Raw genomic sequence first — 18851 nt, 5'->3', positions numbered from 1 at the left:
AGGGCTCTTCCCTCTTCCTGCTTCCCCTCCCGCTGCTACGCAGGCTGACAATCAGCGTCGGCCATTGTTGTGCTATTCGAAAACACAAATTAAACCCGGCACCGTAAATTGATCCCTAATTCACGAGTGTTAAAACACATACACACACATGCACACACACGCAGGACAAATAAAGGTGAGGGATTAGGAATGAGCACAGAGACGGTGACAGAATGAAGTGGCTGTTGGTGAGAGTCATTTCCCCACCCCCACCTGTCCTCAACCTCCCTTTCGTTTCGGTTGTGGGGGCGTGGGATCCCAACGGCAAACAGTTCAGTTACAGTGAGAAGGCGAAGGGAAGGTGGAGAAAAAAAAAATCCTGGAAATTGACCCCGAGTGCGGTGTGACACCGTCGAGGTGTCAGTTGGGGGAAGGATCAGTGATGTATCAGGGGCTAAACTTGCACTTCAGGCCATCACTATGACTGAGGCATGGGACTGACATCACGGGGGGTGGGGGTGGGGGCAGGAACAGGGGTTGGAATCCACACTCTGGTTCGTCCAGGATTTGACGGAATCTCCATTTCGTATTGTTTTGTACGGTTTCTTAGGTCTGGTCCCGGTCCCGGTCCTCCACTAGGCCCAGCAATCTGCGACTGGCTTCCCACAGGCTCCGCTGCAATTGAGGGTCAGAGACCGGTGGTGACATCATTGCCCTTCGCCCAGAGACCCAGTGGCCCCCTCCGCCCGCCTCACCCTCCAGAGCGGGAGAGAGGGCTGTGTACAGCACGGTGGCCGCACCCTCTGCAGGGGTCTGGAGGGGTGGGGAGAGAGAGAGAATATCAGAACTAAAGGCGTTGACAAGTTGAACAATAAATTGCGACTGCACAGAAGGTCTACGAGTCTGCGGATCTGTGTGTGTGTGTGTGTGTCTTTAAGTCCAGTGGAGAACTTATGTTGCTGTACACCAGGGGCAATACACATGACTGTGTGTTTACATGTGTACAATGACATCAATGTCAGCTGTGAGACCAGAAGCGGGGCTCAGAAAGCGAAAGAGGGAATCGTATCCTGTCGAGCATCAACAGTGAACTTTTTTAGCCATTGAGTATGTATGCGTGTGTGTGTGTGTGTGTGTGTGTGTGTGTGTGTGTGTCTCTCTCTCTCAGAGAGTTAATGTACACAAGTAGATGTTTGGAGACACCAGAGCCTTAAGCCGCATGGATGATAAGCTTGAGAAGTTGTGTGTGTGTCTCTTCTTTAGAACTCTTTTGTCAAAGTTGACTTTTACAGATTTCAACAGGGTTCATTCAGACATTTATAGAATTCAATTCAAGGACTTAATGCACAATCTTTTTTCATTTTCAAGGACTTCACATAAAACAAAATTCATTTTCACTGTGATCTTTATTAATTAAAATAGAATATCCTAATAACCTTAGTTTAATTGTCTATTATTTCTATTAGTACATCTATTAATTATCATTCTTTGCAATATTAATAATAATATTACTATTAATATCATTTTCATCTAACATTGTGTCTATTTCCAACAATGCTGGATTAAACGTACATTTACCTGGCATCATCTATGACTTTTCAAGCACTTTCAGTACAAAGGGGGCTACTTTCAAGGTATTCTGTTCTGGGGGGTTGGGGCCAGAGGAAAACCCCCCCTCACCCTTTTTTCCTGTTCATTGAGTTCATCCTAAAGGGAAGTATGAATCCATGTGTGTTATTTCTTCAATGGTGTTCAGTGGTGTTACCGAGCCCTCTTCCTTGCACCTATGTAGATGTGGGTGTGTGTGTCCTTCATATCACCTCCCAGGGCCTTGCCTGATATCATTATCAATATGAAGGCCTGGATGATGCATTGTTTCTCAGCTCAATGACCGCAAGGGTCTGAATACATTGGGAAATTACAGTAGGTGGACACACACACACACACACACACACACACACACACACACACACACACACACACACACACACACACACACACACACACACACACACACACTTTTAAGCGTACACATAAATGTTATGGCTTGCGATGAGAGGCCCTTAAACAAGGTCGTGCCACTCTTTATGGATGGCCGATTGAGCAAATAATGCCTTAGAAATCACATGTTGACATATTTTTGTCATGTTAACGCGTCATTTTTTTACGCGTAAACACGACAAAAATCGACGCACTAACGTGCATTTTCGGGTTGTGGCCAATGGGGCACCTTGAATCAAGGCAGACATGCATATTCATGAGAGCAAGGGAGCACATTGTGCATAAATTACTGAGGTTGTGCATATATTAATGACGTGGGCGTCCAAGCAAATGCTACGCCGTCATTACAAGCACCCCTGCAGGCACCTACATATACCGTAAAGGAAATTATGTAAATGAGACCTAGTAACGTAAGCCAGTGTTGTGGTTTGGAAGAAGCCATTTTAAACTTTCAGTCGAGGACAGTGAAGTTTCAGAGGCAGAAAAACCTTGGTGATGGCACTGCAGAACATTATTTTAAGTTGCAATCGCACATTTAGGGAGTGTACGAGACCAGTAGTATCGGACGATGAGGAAACAATTGGAGCAGCTTTGGCAAGGTAAGATACATCGCTAAGTCTGTTCTGATGTTGTAATCGCTAACTCTATGTTGTAGTTATCCAATGGCTCGCAGGTCATGTTGTCTACCTAAGCTGTGCTTTAGACCTGTAAAAACCACCGTCTTTCTAAAGACCGTAGGTAATTAGGATAAGATAAAGTGGCTGGTTTGAATCTTATAGCCTGTGTGTAATTTTTGTCCTTTACTTAACGTTAACCTGTCGTTTTGCTTGCTGTGTTTATTTCCATAACTTAGGATGCAAACAAAATATGAATATAATAAAGTCTCCGGTGGGAGAGAGGAAGGCTTATAGACTCAGAGCTGACCAGTTGCTGGGTCTCATCGGTAAACTTCGCCAGGAGGTTGGGGAAGAGCAACGATGGCCTCTTAAGTTCCCTCAATTTGTCCAATAGATAAAGTCAAAGCATTTATTCATGCATGTATTAGGCATACATTGACGCAGAGATGGGCAAAAAAAATTAATGAAAAATTTATTTTATAACATTCAAAATCGACACAATCTAAATGTATCAAATCAAACTACAAAATTTAGCAATTTATCAAATAAACTATGGTATATTTGTATTTTAAAAATACATTTCCAAGGGAGCATGAAATCATCATACACTTTCACTTTGTTTCCACAAGAATATTAAACTATTCAAATAAATTATATAATACCAGTCTAAAGTCTGGACACATAGCTGTTTATCTGGACATAGTGCATTTATTCACTGGCACCACATAGCCATTATAATATTGGAATATCAATAATAATTATTACACTAAAAGGTAATATGATTTATTTAGTTTTTACCATGACGTGATAGTGGAGAGAGAAGAGATGATCTTATGAAATGGGACAGATTTGGTTACCACACCTCTCCGCTTCTCAAGTTAAAAAACTGAAAATACAGTGGAAAGCCCAACAAGCTGTTTGTACTTGATGGCGAGTACTTCAAGATCAATTCCTAAAATAGATATACTGTAGATAAAATAAATAATAGAAAGATATTTTAGCTAACAAACTGAAAAAAGATGTTATCTAGTCAGTAATCTGGCACCGAAGTATACTTTTCAAAATGTTTGAAGAAATGGTTACAAAACATGAAGCCACTGGGCTGTACTCTTGATTGTTTTTGTTACCTGAAAATTTCTTAGCATGCAAGCTTACATGAGCTCAAATCCCAAACCTCTTTTCAGCCATTCTCTCAGTCTCTGCTCCTCTCTCTCTATCTGCAGGGAAACGTTTTTTAAGCATGCATTTCCAAACTTTTTATCAAGTCCATCAAATACAAATTACAAAATAATATTTTGTATTTCAAATACAATTATAAAAATACTGCCCATCCCTGTATTGACAAACTAGCTTTCTCAACTCTGCAACATAAATAAAGGCCTATCTGTGTAAGGTCTGTCCCACAGGATGCCACCTGAATTATACAACCACATTCGTCTGATCAGTGTTACTGAGCGCTGGTGGCTTGTCATGAAGAACCTATGTTAACTTCCTAATAACTTTTTTTCTTAATGATTTTTACCACTGCAGTGTCCCAAGGATGTCATGCTCCCCCGAATTAGGGGACGAGCTGGACAGCCTCGTTGTTTCATCACACAAGAGTAACTCCAGGTTTCATTATGTTTTACTTTCACCGTACAGCAGATTGCAGACATGCTGGGTGTCTCAAGACGCACTGCAACACAAAATCTCAGGTTATTGAAACATACAATAGCCAATTTACATTTGCCCTTGACCGTTTAGTACATAGGTGGAGAATGAATTCATACATGGTCTCTGGTTGGTTCTATCACAATTGCCATTCATTTGCATTACAATCCCAACATGCAAATGCAATGATCCTTACATAGCCTAATGTCCCCGCCTATGGATAACAGGTGAGACCTTGGTGGTTGCCTACATAACACACCTCCTGTCCTTTTTTTGTTTTTGCAATTACACGCTATTTAATCTCCATCCATGGTCGCTACTCAGTACCGACGCAGTTGGATGAAGGAGTCACTGACCTTGTACAAAGAAACGATGAACTTGGCCCAGACGCTGTGTGTGCATGTCTTTTTGGAGAGGGCAGTGCTGTGCAAAGGAGATGTGTTCGACAAAGTCTGCTTGGATTGCTCTCAGCTATGGCTCATAGACTACACAGGCATAAAGAGTGGCTGGGCCAAACTACTTGTGGCATCTAGATGCAAACCGCAAGATCTTCAGGTCAGTAACTATACCGTATGTGTAATAAAAATGCTGTGCAAATGTATTTGCCCCCGTTCCTGATTTATTCTATTGTTACATAAGTAGGCTTGGGCAATTGGGCTTGGGTGATCATGCAAAATTCCAATTGCTGAGGGCCAACAATCGCCAATATACGATTTTAACGTACACGCACATAGAATGTAATGTAATGTGGCAAATGCGGTCACCCCATTCCAGAAGTGCAGGATTTTTATTTACAAGTAAAGTATTTCGACAAAAACATCCAGTTTTTACAAAATTAATTCCCACAGCAACCAAAGGCAACAGGGAGACGTGCGTCTCCACTGTCTCTACTTCACCGTCCTCAACAGCAGGTTTTTTTTTTTTAGTTTTTTCTTTAATCGGGATGGAATGGGGCAGTCCCTTAACTCAGTTGTGTTTAAAAATGTTGTTTCATACACGTAGGAAACAAACGAAAATAAATACATCTAAAATAAAAAGACAGGCATGGGAATCAGCATGCACCTGTCTTTTTGTTGCTGAGAAAAAAACAAAAAAGGCTCCGCTCCAATTCTCTGAGTTAGGTTTACTTTTTTCATTTACCATACAAGTAAGAAACTAAGGAAATAAAATGAATCTAACTCTTCCTCTATGAGATTATATTATATATTGCTATATTGTAATCACAAGATTTGCATATAGAGCGACAGGCCCATGCAGGGGGTGTGTGTGGAGGGTGCCCGAGCACCTGCCCCTTTTTCCCCTTGATACCCCATGGGCCCCATTGTGCCCTTTTTTATCAGGCAGGGCTATTTATTTATTTATTTATTTATGTATTAAGCGTAAATGGGCATCGAGGTAGCAGATTGTCTGGGCAACATATATTCATGAGGAACGTGTCCTCAGCGCACCTGCGATGTGCAGATCACGGGCGTGCGGATGCACACCATCGGGGTGGCCGTGATCTGCGCTCTGCTGTGCTGCTCCTTTTGCCCAGAGCGGCAAAAAATAGAACCGGAGCTGGGGTACATGTGCCTTTTCCTTTTTTTTGAGCACCTGCCCCTTTTAAAGTCTCTGCTTGGGACTGTAGAGCGGGGAAGTGAGATCCGATCACCAGTGGTTACTCGACAGCCCTGGCTTTCACAGTTGTCACCTGTCATCAAGATTTTATTCTATTATAGATTATTTTTATACTCTATTCCTATATTGTAGCTGCTGCACTATTTTGTCTTGTGTCTTAGATTCTTTGTCTTATGTCTTAGAATATAATCAGAAATTATTTTTCCAATTGTGACATTATACATACTTTATCTATACATACACTTCTAACAAAAAGTTAGGGATATTCACCTTTCGGGTGAAATTTCAGGATGAACCTAAAATGCACTATAATCTTTACAGGTGAACTTAATTTGACCTTCTCTAAACTTTTGAATGCACATGTCCAACTGTTCAATGTTTCAGTACTTTTTGCACAACTTGCTGTTCTCTAACAAGGAGCTGAGCGGCAAAATTCACAACAGGTGTTTGATCCATGAATCGACCAATACATTTCCTGGTTCAATTACAATTGGTATTTAAACAGTCCTCTTCATCATGCTGTTCACATTTTGACATCATGAGACCAAGACGACACCTAACAACTGATCAACAGTACCTCGCCATTGCAAGGCTTCAAACAGGATGTTCTCAGAGGGAAGTGGCCACTGAGCTTAGAGTGTCACAGAGTGTCATAAGCAGATTGCAACAGAGATACAGAGAGACTGGAAGAGTCACAGAAAGGCATAGAAGTGGACGTCCTTTGGCCACATCCCACACTGATGAGCGCTTCATTGTGAACAGTGCCCTGCGGAACAGGATGATGAATGCCACTCAACTCCAGGCACATTTAAGGGAAGTGAGAGGCACCCAAGTGTCACGTCAGACCATTCAAAACCGTTTCCATCAGCGTGGTCCGCGTGCTAGACGACCTGCAAGGGTACCTGACCACACCACCAGGCACAGGCATCATCGTCTTGCATGGGTCAGGGAGCATTTACGCTGGACGAGGGAGCAGTGGCCTCAGTGCTGTTCTCTGATGAAAGTCGATTCACGTTGAGCAGAAATGATGGCCGCCAACGATGTTGGAGACGTCAAGGAGAGCGCTATGCATCAGCCACTGTTATCACCAGACGAGCCTTTGGTGGTGGTGGTGTTACAGAGTGGGCAGGTGTGTCTAGTCAATACAGAACTGCCCAACACTTTGTGAATGGTACAGTGACAAGCCCATACTACCTGAACGACATCATTAATCCAGTCATTGTGCCCCTGCATGAACAACACAGGCCTCATTTCATCTTCATGGACAACAATGCTCCAGCTCATCGAGGTCGCATCATTAGGGAATGGCTGCTGGAGACTGGGGTACCTCAAATGGAGTGGCCTGCACTTTCTCCAGACCTGAATCCCATAGAAAACCTATGGGATCAGCTGAGTCGCTGTGTAGAGGCTCGTAACTCTGTCCCCCAGAACCTCAATGACCTGAGGACTACCCTTCAAGAAGAGTGGGGTGCCAGGCCTCAGCAGACAATAAGTCGACTTGTGAACAGCATGAGACATCGTTGTCAAGCAGTAATTGATGCTCAAGGGCACATGACAAGTTATTGAGACATTGACATTTTTTGTTGTGGTGTACCCACCACTGTTGTTGGCTTTTGTTTCAATAAATTGTTTGAGATGAGGAAATCACCATTGCATGCTTCCATTGCATGCTCTACTTTCATGATATACATTTTCCATAAATTTCACCCGAAAGCCAAATATCCCTAACTTTTTGTGAGTAGTGTATATGTAAGAACACTGTTGGATGGAGCCTGAGACTTGCCAATGACTACGTCCTGTAATTGTTGTGCATATAACAAAAAATAACTTGTAAACCTCCTATGTCTAAAATTCCTAGTCTATTCTGAGCTATGACATTGTCATTCATTCATTCAACTTGTGCAGCTATTGATAAGGATGCTAGATAATGAGGGTTACAATTACAGAATGATGATTTGAAACATGGATTTACGTACGGATCAACATTTTGCTACTTCTTTTCAAGGTAGAAAATCAAAGTTATACATGGAGAAATCGGTCGAATGATCCTCCAAGCTTAAGAAAACAACAGAAGCAGCACTGTGATGGAATAGTTTATTCAGGAGGTTGACAGATTTGGTGTCCCCTCTAGAGTGAGATGTGGTCGTGGTGGAGAGAATAATGCTGTTTGCCACTTCATGGACGTTTTTCGAGGGCCAGCGGGGAAGTGCATTCAGAGGAAGGAGCACTCACAACCAAAAGATTGAAAGACTGTGGAGAGACGTTTGGACTGGCATCTCTAATGTATACCATTCCCTCTACACAATGCAGGATCACGATGGAATATTGTACTGCAACAATGAAATGCACCTTTGGGCCATACACTATATGCAGTGCTTAATTTGTAAATCAGGAGGTACCGGAACACAGAGAGGATGCCAATACAGCGGGTCGGGGGGAGAAAAAAAGTCATGGAACGTTTGCACGGAACGCACAAAGAGGGGGTGTCTTAAGCTGCCTTGCGTGATGCGGCAGGGATGCACGGGGCGCTTTTTGTTTCGTTCAATTCGGAAACATAGATAAAAAATTAAAGGGCTGCCCCCTGAAACTCGATGAGTCGAATCACCAGTCAGAAACCAGTCAGTCGACTGAGATTCTTCAAGTTGAGCAGTCGTTTTGTTTTGTTTTTTGTAAGTGTCCATTACAATAACAGGATAAAACAGATTGAAGCTCACAAAATGCACAGGGACAACATTTCAAGGAGGGATTATAAATAAGGGGAATCATAAATATATGGCAATCATCCACGTCCGGACAGGGCGCAAACACGACTCCCCATGCGCCCCAATCGGCGGAGAGCAACACGGACAACTGAGCCCCATTCCTCCAAATAAAACATCTAAAAACAGTGTGGGGATGGGGCACGACTCGTACTGCAGTTTCGTTAAGATTATTTTCTGCGCATAATGCATGGAGAGGGGCCGATCGGGGAGACAGTGAAGGAGAAAGTGTCCCCATTATGCATGGTTTCATTCCATACCCACATGTTTCATTCCGTAAGGAGACGTAAAAAATAAAAAAACACTGTTCTGGCGCGCCAATCACGGGCACCGCATCACTGGCTTGTGCATCGTCTGTACTGTTGGAGAGGAAGACAGGTGTGAAGCCGATTCGACTGACACAATCTGTCAGGTACAGACCTAAAAAAGAAATATCTAAAAAAACACCATTTCTCGAGCAACAGCGCTGAAGCTTGTGCGGAGGTGCTGGATCCAATCAAATATGTGCCGGTCCCAATCTGGGAGGTCCCGGAACATGTTCCGTCAGCATCCGGCACAAATTAAGCCCTGACTATATGTGTACTTGCCGAGAATCAACCCGAGACCGGTCTCTTTGTCAACCAGTGGAACCACCAGGGCTGGTGGCAAGGACCAACTGTCCGTTCGGCATGCACAGGCAGAATTTTGGGGGCCTGCCAAATTTACAAAAAGCTAAATATTTTTGCCAGATCAGATAATGTCTAATTGTTAATATTTTAATTAATTAAACATAATAAATACTACTAACCTTATACTAACCTGGCATCAAAATGCATTGAAAGTAGCCTAGTGATAGACTATGCCTATTATAATGGAAATCTAATGCCAATACCTCTGGACCAATTTTAAACCACATATTGAGAAATAGCTCATGATGCTGGTGCATTGTGATGTCTCAGGAATGAATTGAGTGGTAGTTCTCAAACTATGGGTCTCGATCATCGGGGGGGGGTCGTCTAATGTTTTCTGGGGGGTAACCAGATGATTTTCTGAACATGCACAAAATATTTGTTTTTAATTTTTGTTTTTTTCAAAAATATATTTGTTTTACAGAAATTATTCTCTCAGTTAAATGATTTAGTAGCTGCACAATAAAGAACTTTTCAGGAGGCTATATTTTCCGTGAGAGAGACAGAGAAAGAGACATGCACACATGCACACGCCTGCGTGTGCATGTGTGCACGTAGAGTCCAGAAAAACTAACTTCTCTATTTTCGTAGTTTAAAGCAGAACCAAACGGAAAATTATTATTACTTATTACTCAAGCCCCATTAGTTAGACTACCATTGTTATTTTCTGTGCGATTGGTTAATTAGTGGCACAACAACACGGTCCTGTTTGGGATGTACCCTTCAAGCTGTTCTGGAAATGGCATACGTAGCTTTGCTGGAGGATATGGCCAAATGCACCCTGGCTATGTCCAACACTGCTGATGGGCCTTATACACCGATCAGCCACAACATTAAAAGCTTGCTGCTCATTCACAATTCAAGTAAATGTAAATTAAATGTATCATCTCGTGCCAATCATAAGAGTGGTGTTTTCAGCAAAAAACATCAAAAACATGTTTTGGGGACCTCAGAGACCTACACCGATCAGCCAAAACATTTAAACCACTGACAGGTGAAGTGAATAACATTGCTTATCTCATTCCAAATGGCATCTGTGAAGGGGTGGGAAATATAAGGCAGCAAGTAAACAGTCAGTTCTTGTGTTGATCTGTTGGAAGCAGGAAAAATGGGCAAGCGTAAGGATCTGAGCGCTTTTGACAAGGGCCAAATTGTGATGGCTAGATGACTGGGTCAGAGCATCTCCAAAAGGGAAGGTCTTGTGGGGTGTTCCTGGTATGCAGTGGTTAGTACCTACCAAAAGTGGTCCAAGGAAGGAAAACCGGTGAACTGGCGACATGGGCGCCCATGGTCTCATTGATGAGCGTGGGGAGAAAAGTCTAGCGCCTATGGTCCAATCCCACAGAGGAGCTACTGTAGCCAAATTGCTGAAAAAGTTCATGCTGGCTATGATAGAAAGGTGTTAGAACACACAGTGCATCGCAGCTTGCTGTGTATGGGGCTGTGTCACTGCAGACCGGTCAGAGTGCCAATGCTGACCCCTGTCCAAAGCACTTACAATGGGCAGGTAAGCATCAGAACTGGACCATGGAGCAATGGAAGAAGGTGGCCTGGTCTGATGAATCATGTTTTTTTCTACATCATGTGGATGGCTGGGGTTAGGGTCCGATCTTATCGAGCATCTGTGGGATGTGCTGGAACAAGTCAGATCCATGGAGGCCCAACCTCACAACATACAGGACTTCAAGGATCAGCTGCTAACGTCTTGGTGCCAGATACCACAGAACACCTTGAGAGGTCTTGTGGAATGCATGCCTTAACAGGTGAGAGCTGTTTTGGCAGCATGAGGGGGACCTACACAATATAAGTGGTTATTAGTGGTGGTTTTAATGTAGTGGCTGATCAGTGTATATTGGGAAGGGTCTTATGCTGATAACAAAATATGGGCACATGTAGCACATGCAGGACTCATCAACATACACATAGGGGCATATGTTGCCTCATACGCACATGTATTGACTCTGGTGGTCATTTTGGTGTGAAAGCTTTTTCCACACACAAGTCAATATCAGTGTTTGTATATCCATGTGTGTAATAACACAAAGTGAAACAGTACAAACTGTGCTAAGCTTGTATATGTGCGGAGAAAATTTAAATAAACAACTTAAAGCAATGACAGGACTCAAGAGTGCATTGTTTTTAAACGTGTTCTCTAGAGTGGCGTGTACTTAAACCTGGCATTGGTATTGAAAATGACCAAAAGTTGCAAGTGTGAGTTGTGAACCTGTTATTGATGGATTAATTTTTTGGTTGCACCTACCTTGAAAAGCAGGTGTGCGGCGAAGCTCTGCAACACCCGCAGCGGGGCCCAGAGGTGGCGATACAGGGCTGTGTCCACCATCCCGGGGTCCACAGTGAACGAGCTCACCGGGAACCCCTGCTTCTGCAGCTCTTGCTGCAGGTGGATGGAAAACAGCAGCAGTGCTAGCTTACTCTGGCAGTAGGCTGCATGTGCAGAGTAACACTGGCTGGGAGAGAGGGATGACAGGGAAAGAGAAGAGAGAGAGAGAAAGAATAACAGATTTGAATGGGAAGAAGTGGTCCGCAATTTAACTTCATTTCAAGACAGTGTTGTTCCAATTTTGACAGGGTGGACGAATTGCAAGCTGCCATACCTCAAAGTGGAATCAACTTAAACATAATATTTGCATTCCATTCCATTTCAGTACCGAACACCCATCATTTTCACCTGTCACAATTTGACTTGGCTCTGTGCATCTTTAAATCAAGAATATGCAGTTCTGGTATAGAGTTAAGTGGTTCTCAACCTCCAAGGGGTTTCAGAGGGTCCCCAGACAAATGATTAATAGTTAAACTTTAACAATATTTCAAGACTTTATCACCATTAGAGAATGCACAATCTCGACTGTTTTGATCATAGGCTCACTCTTGTTTCTGTGACTATAGTATAGACAGGTATGACATTTTGGACTAAATCATATCTATCAACAAAACAATTATGAGATTGGCATCCCTGAGACAAAATGGTCTGTGGCTTAATATTTATCAAATTGAGAGTCCTTGATTTGAAAAAGGTTGAGAATCACTGGACTAGAGAGAAGTTATGCCTTGTCCATAGTTCCAGACTGTGCACCCTACTGCCTTACTCATGATTACTCTACTACTACTGTATACCTGGCTTCTCAAGGCCAGACAATGGTGTCTGGTGTTGCCTGGCAGCTTTTTCCAGACAGTTAGTCAGTAAATATTTGTAGTAAATATTCTTGCATTTTCAAACTTGCTTTTTTTGCTGGATTTTTCTTTTAATGTGTCAGACATGGACTAACAAAGACAGGTGTATTATTACCTGACTTTACACTGACATCCGTAAGGCTGAAGCTGTAGACAAAGCATTATACTTTCTCTAGTCTATTTAGTGGAATATACAGGGAGTCATGAACTCACCCTGTTCCTGACTAGTGCCATCTCAGCTTGTTTAAATATTTTATTTGCTTTTCTTTTCATTTATTTTCTACTGCGCATCTGACCTAATTGACATTTTAAGGCGACAAGGGTGACGGGCGATACATGTGGCGGTAACCATTCAGATGTCACACTTCTGAAATCAAATCCAAGCATCTTATTTAAACTCCACCAGAGAAAAACCATATCTGACAATTATTTTAGGTGGCCTTCACTGACTGCATTACAAAAATGAGTCAAGCTGTAATTTTAAGTAAAAAAAAAAAAAAAAAAAAAAAAAGGAAAGAAATTTATTCTTACATCAAATTGCTGCCTAATTTCCCCAAAATGAATGAACTGGGTACTCCAACCTGCAAGTTGCATGCAATACTGTCTTGCACACGTGAGCTGTGCGTACGTGTGTTTGCCTACCTACTATTTAGGTCATCCAGTCTGATCTCCCCGACGCGATGAGCAGAGGACGAAAGGTTCACCACACGGGAGAAAGAACCGCATTTCCCAGAATCCTTCATCCTGTCCAACAGCAGCCAAGTCAACAGGAAGTGTCCCAGGTAGTTGACCCCAAAGTGCTGCTCAAACCCGTCTTCCGTGCGGCCCTCAGGGACCAGCATGACACTGGCTTGGGGCGAACGTTTCCCCAAACACAACACACACACACACACACACACACACACACACACACACACACACACACACACACACACACACACACACACACACACACACACAGCCTTCAGGTGAAATAAAAGCTGAGTCCTAAGGTAGGTCAGACATTCTGTGTTGATGTAACACTCTTCCTAAGCAGTTGGTATCACTCACCATTATTGACCAGAGTGTTTAATGGCAGGCTGCGTTCTTTGAAGCTCTGGGCAAACTGGTGGATTGACTGTAGAGAGGCTAGGTCCAACTTCTGAAACTCCACTGAAACAGAAAACACACCCGCACAAACATACACCTTACAGTCAAGGTAAACTGATTATTCTATGCTAGCTATTTCCACACATTGTAAGACATCGAAGCCTGTGTTAATAAATTGTTACAGTCCCTCCCTCCATCTATCTGACATATAATATCAAACCTGTTACCTTTTCCTGAGATCCCTCTTCCATACAGTCAGTGTTTTTTTTTGTTTTTGTTTATTTAATCAGGGCTGTTGTGATAAGACACACAATTGTCACCTCTGTGTAGGAACCAGTTTGTGGATGTGTGTGTTTGCTTGTGTGTTCTAGCTTGCACTGACCTTCCATCTTAGTATGCTGGGCATGCTTTCCCGGATGCGCTCGCACACACAATGCATTAGTCTGCCCCCTTAGCTTGTATGGGACAGCTTACTGTGTGACTGCATGGTCCGATGTCTGTGTATGTACCATATGTATGCACTATGTTATTTGTATTTTTTATCTGTATTTTTAACAGCAGATACTCTGTATGTGTCCAAGACAAATGTCCTTCGGGACAGTAAAGTCTATCTTATGTGTGGTGACAAACTGAACAGATGCACTGTGTAAGCCATTTGATTTGTCAATAGAACTGCGCAGGCCTGTCATTTACAGCTAGGCTGCTTCAGCTCCATCCATTAACTGAACCACCTGTAGCTCCTGCACCCAGAATACACTGAAAATGCCACTGGACAGAGGCTTGTTTAAATGAAAATGTTGCCGTCATCACTGGTGCGGAACTGCACATGCATATGGCCAATTACATTTCCCAAAGAAAGTTACCTGTGGATGAGGTAATATACCAGGTAATTCGGTAAACTAATCACCTTTTTTTTTCCCCCCCACTTACAAATTCAACAGAACTCTTCACTGATATGGAAGTGAGTCAATACTCTATACTATAAAATAGGATGTGGGTCAGTTACGTTTTTTCCTGCAGGGGAATGTTTTTACTCCACGCAAAGGTCATTTTGCAGACCTTAAGAGAGAGAGGGGGATCCTGCGGACTCACTTCAACGCCATAGCCAGTATTTCATTGAAAAAACTGAATGAACTGAAAAAGTCACAGTTTCACATGGAAATTACCAGAGATGGAAACAAAGGAGTCAAATTGTGCCGCTCTCATTTCGTCATTGTAGGCCACATATTTGGTGTCTTCGAGAAATGAATGGCTAGTGATTGTTTGAACGACAGTAATTTAGAAAACATAGGTTCGGAAAGTAAAGGATGTACTGTAAGTAAGTGCTGCCATATTTTTTTTTACCAGACACGCACCGAGTAAGCTGATTTCGCTCAATAGTTTGCTAATCAGCACATCCAGATTCACCCAGAATACCACGGAGGGCTTTTTTTACTTTCTCAACCTGAGCCTTTCGCCCCTGGCAACCCATCTCACACAGTTCTAGACACCACCAGCGCAGCCGCAGCAACACATTAAGCGAAATAGGATGACACAGTTGCAGGGTGCCGCAGACAGGGGGGCTAAATTATTGTTCATTATCTCTGCTTGGTGTGACATTACTTACAATAAACCTGTATTTATTTTGATACATTTTTGACCACTCCCCACACCACGAAGATCAATTTCTGCTTATTTTGATTCATCAAGGCTATTGACAATTCCAACCAGGCTACTTGCACCAGTTGGGGCTCCTACACTGCGCCCGTTTTCTCTTTACTCTGTCAAACAGAAAGATTTCAGGGACACTGGAATATTTGCTCTATCTTTTGCATGAGCTTACAAGGACTGCTTAGCCATTATGTTGCAGTGGTTTGTTATGAAAAACCCGCCAAACCATTAATATCATTTTTATCCTTATGTAATTAAAATAATAATAATAATGATAATTTAGATAGGTATTACAGTTCTCCGTATTCTGTGCAATGCAGCAAGAGTTACAATTTTTCAAGCAATGTAACACAAGTTTAAATTTTTCGATTTTTAAGAATACTCAGAGACGAACTGTGGATTTATATAGCATTGGTTCATAATGTTACAGAGTGACTGTACATCAATCAGACTCAATATAACTTAATTTTTTGGTGAATTTGTAAAGTTTTATCAATATTTCCTGATACAAACATAAATCATAAACCATAAACATCATAAACATAAATGTGAATCAAACTTGGACTATAAAACGTATAAAATGTTCCCATTACAACGAGACCTCAACCAATGACCATAAGCTCTAATGTGACAATCACACATTAGGTCGGTTATAAATAGCAGTTATAAATAACTGACCTTGCACCCTTATTTTGTTTATACATTGTAAAATAGAATGCTTTTGGAAATACGGAGAAGAAATTACAAGACATGTCAGATAATTGTTTTACTAAACGGTTGTCCAAAACACCTGGACAAACTAATCAAACAAATATCACAGTATTTGTAACGATCACACAAGAATAAATAAGTGTTTATTATTAAAATGGCAATCTTAAGTAATGTAAAAAAAAGAATATGGATAACTTGTATTAAGTAGTCAAAGTAAACAGTGTTTATAAACATACGATTATACGTAGTTGTTTAAGAAAAAATAAATATGTTTGGGATGCACATTTTTATAATGACAGCTGGACATTTGTCATGTATATATGATGAAAACTTATCAAAGGTAAATAAAGAATTTATTCATCTACATTGTCCCGCTTTTTTTTATTTTTTTTATTTCACCATTTTCGCTAACTTGGTAATGTCAATCACCATATTGTTGTTGTTGTACCTGGCACGGAACTAGCCATCTGTGATAAATTGTCATTGGATGGCGGAAATGTCTGTCATTAAGTTGGTAATTTTGTATTTGACCAGGTAACGGTGCATGACAGACATTGTAATAGTTACTGTAACTTCCAGATTAGGTTGAATTGCATCATTGGTGACTTTTAGCGTGCCGCTAATGTTGCAGTTGTATTTATCCGTGAGTTGGAATCTATTACAATTTTGGCAGGTGTGGTCGTCATCGTCAGCGTTGAAATTGTCCTGACTTTCCCCACACTTAGTGCATCCATGCTTGTTTGTCAAATTAGTGGATGTTATTATGCCCACTATTCACAATTCCTCGTCTGGGAGTTTCATGTCTCTGCGACTTCTACATCTGATCTTGGTGCAATGCTCGTGTTTTTCCTGGAGTCTCCAAACTGTAAATCATCCTGATGAAATGAGCCTCTTAACACTGACAGATATGGAAAATTAAAACTTATATTGAAAGTTTTCTCATTGGTGTTTTTTTCACAATATTTTTATTTTGTACTTTCTTCTAGAACATTGTGACTGACCATGAGGACTGGATTTTTTTACTACTTGCTTCTTTATTGACATAGACTTTTGGTTATTTTTTGGCATCTGGAACAAAAACAAACTTTGTAATTACTTAACCTAACAATAATAATAAATACGTGTTTTTTCATAAACATAATAAATAAATGTTAGTTCACTGTATTCTGTCTGTTAATAAACAATTACAAAATGCAGTTTATCTATTACTTGTCTATATTGTAATGCAATATAGAGTTAACAAACTTAACACTTTCTGCCTTTTAATTTATGTTTGCTACGTTTAGCTGTAAGAAACTGTTTAAAACAGCTGGTTTTTTTTTTACTTTAAACCAAACATTGTCATTGTTATAACTTACCTTGTTGTGTGTGAAAGTACAGTGTATGGGCAGTCTCAGTGAGGGAGGTGACATTTGGTGTCTTGCGTGTCAATTATGACGTATTTACGCAGGTTTAACTATTTACGGAACTATTTACAAAGTTAGTCGAACTAACGTAATTTTAGTGGTGACTTCTTTCCTTGGATTACATTTTCAATAAGTTATGTTTGCATTAAATACAAAAACTTATTTCTGTGAGTAATTACCATACAGTCGAGTAGATTCGACTCGACGTTGTCACAAGTTTTTGTGGACTGTTTTTCGTATTTTTTCATAAATCCGGCAAAGTAATGGGGACCAAAGAGATAAAATATCAATCTCATTTCATTTGTTTTTGAACGTTGGCATGTTGGTGAAGCATCACCGTCCAGCTACTTTGGGGCAGATTTGGTCAGTTTTTCACCAATTTCTGCTCCGTATGTGGATCGATTGTGTTGATGTTTGTGACGTTCCTGTTCAAACAAGATGTGAACCGTGCTTGTAACTTCTGCCGTTGTTCTGTTACGGATAGTTTTAGCCTGAAAATTAAGAGAGCTGTGAGCTGGACCCCTAAAAATAATAATAATAAATGGCCTCTCGCTGGAGGGGGAGTCAATATTCTTTTAATAATTATCCAATAATTATTGAGCAATTTATTTTTCTTTAATAAGTTCTTAATACATTTTTATTTAATTCTTTCAAGTTTTGAAGTACGGAGCGTCATGATGCACAGACAGCATGGTTTTTGAGGGGCACGCACCAACTGAGGTAAAACTCTCATGATTTTATTGCGAAATTGGAAATTTGTCTGCGATAGTGAAATCGCTTGAAAGTCGTTTGGTGTAAGGCCGGTATACGGTGCATCTATTCATCCGCTGCGCAACCAACGCTTCACTATGCCAGATTCTTTCCCTAGGTAGCCCGCTTTACAGTAGCAGGCTACTGCTGGCCTGCTCTACTCTCTACAGTATCATCGTCCATTACTGTCAAATCATTATATCACCTTGGTTACACAAGTAACATAACGCTAGCTGTGTGGATTAAGAATGCACATTAGAAAGCACACACAAAAACATTCTAGTGTGAGCAGTACTACGCCCAAAAGTGTGGTGTAGGCACTGTTTCAGGCCATCTCCCGAGTTGGGATTCCAAAGGAAATCATGACCGACCAGGGCACTTCCTTTATGTCAGCTCCGTGGCACGGAGCTTTTTGCCTCACAGCAAGAAGGTCCTGGGTTCGATTCCCGCCTGGGGCACTGTTGGCACCGTGCTCCGGTGGGTTATCTCCCAAATAGGAGCCTTTCTGTGTGGAGTTTGCATGTTCTCCACGTGCTCACATGGGGTTTCCTCCACCTCACGTCAGTAAGGACCCCCACCAAAAACATGCACCCATCATCGTCTGACCAGCGATGGACACTCATCACCCGGTCCCCTGGCGAGTCCACGTATGCTGGCCACTGCTCCTGGCTGTGCCCCCAGAGGAAGGACAAGCCAGGATGGGTCAAATGCAGAGAATCCATTTCACCGGCCACCATCAAAGCGTGTGTGTGTGTGTGTGCA

General features: G+C 41.7%; 1 protein-coding gene across 1 annotated transcript in view; it reads right to left on the bottom strand.

Annotated features, from left to right (window-relative positions):
* Window positions 1-585: 585 nt before the first annotated feature.
* Window positions 586-18851, bottom strand: part of LOC307244357 (polyprenol dehydrogenase-like) — a gene marked incomplete at its 3' end in the record, with an annotated part of 72720 nt that continues 54454 nt past the window's right edge. The window contains exons 5-8 of the mRNA XM_080019506.1: window positions 13530-13635; window positions 13126-13329; window positions 11552-11759; window positions 586-792 (exon numbers count right to left, since the gene is read on the bottom strand). Coding sequence (XP_079875632.1) covers window positions 586-792; window positions 11552-11759; window positions 13126-13329; window positions 13530-13635 — 725 coding nt within the window. The remainder of the gene's footprint in view (window positions 793-11551; window positions 11760-13125; window positions 13330-13529; window positions 13636-18851) is intronic.

Source organism: Zeus faber, assembly GCF_960531495.2.
Source record: "Zeus faber genome assembly, chromosome: 18".
NCBI lineage: Eukaryota > Metazoa > Chordata > Actinopteri > Zeiformes > Zeidae > Zeus > Zeus faber.
This window is presented reverse-complemented; position numbering and strand designations above follow the sequence as displayed.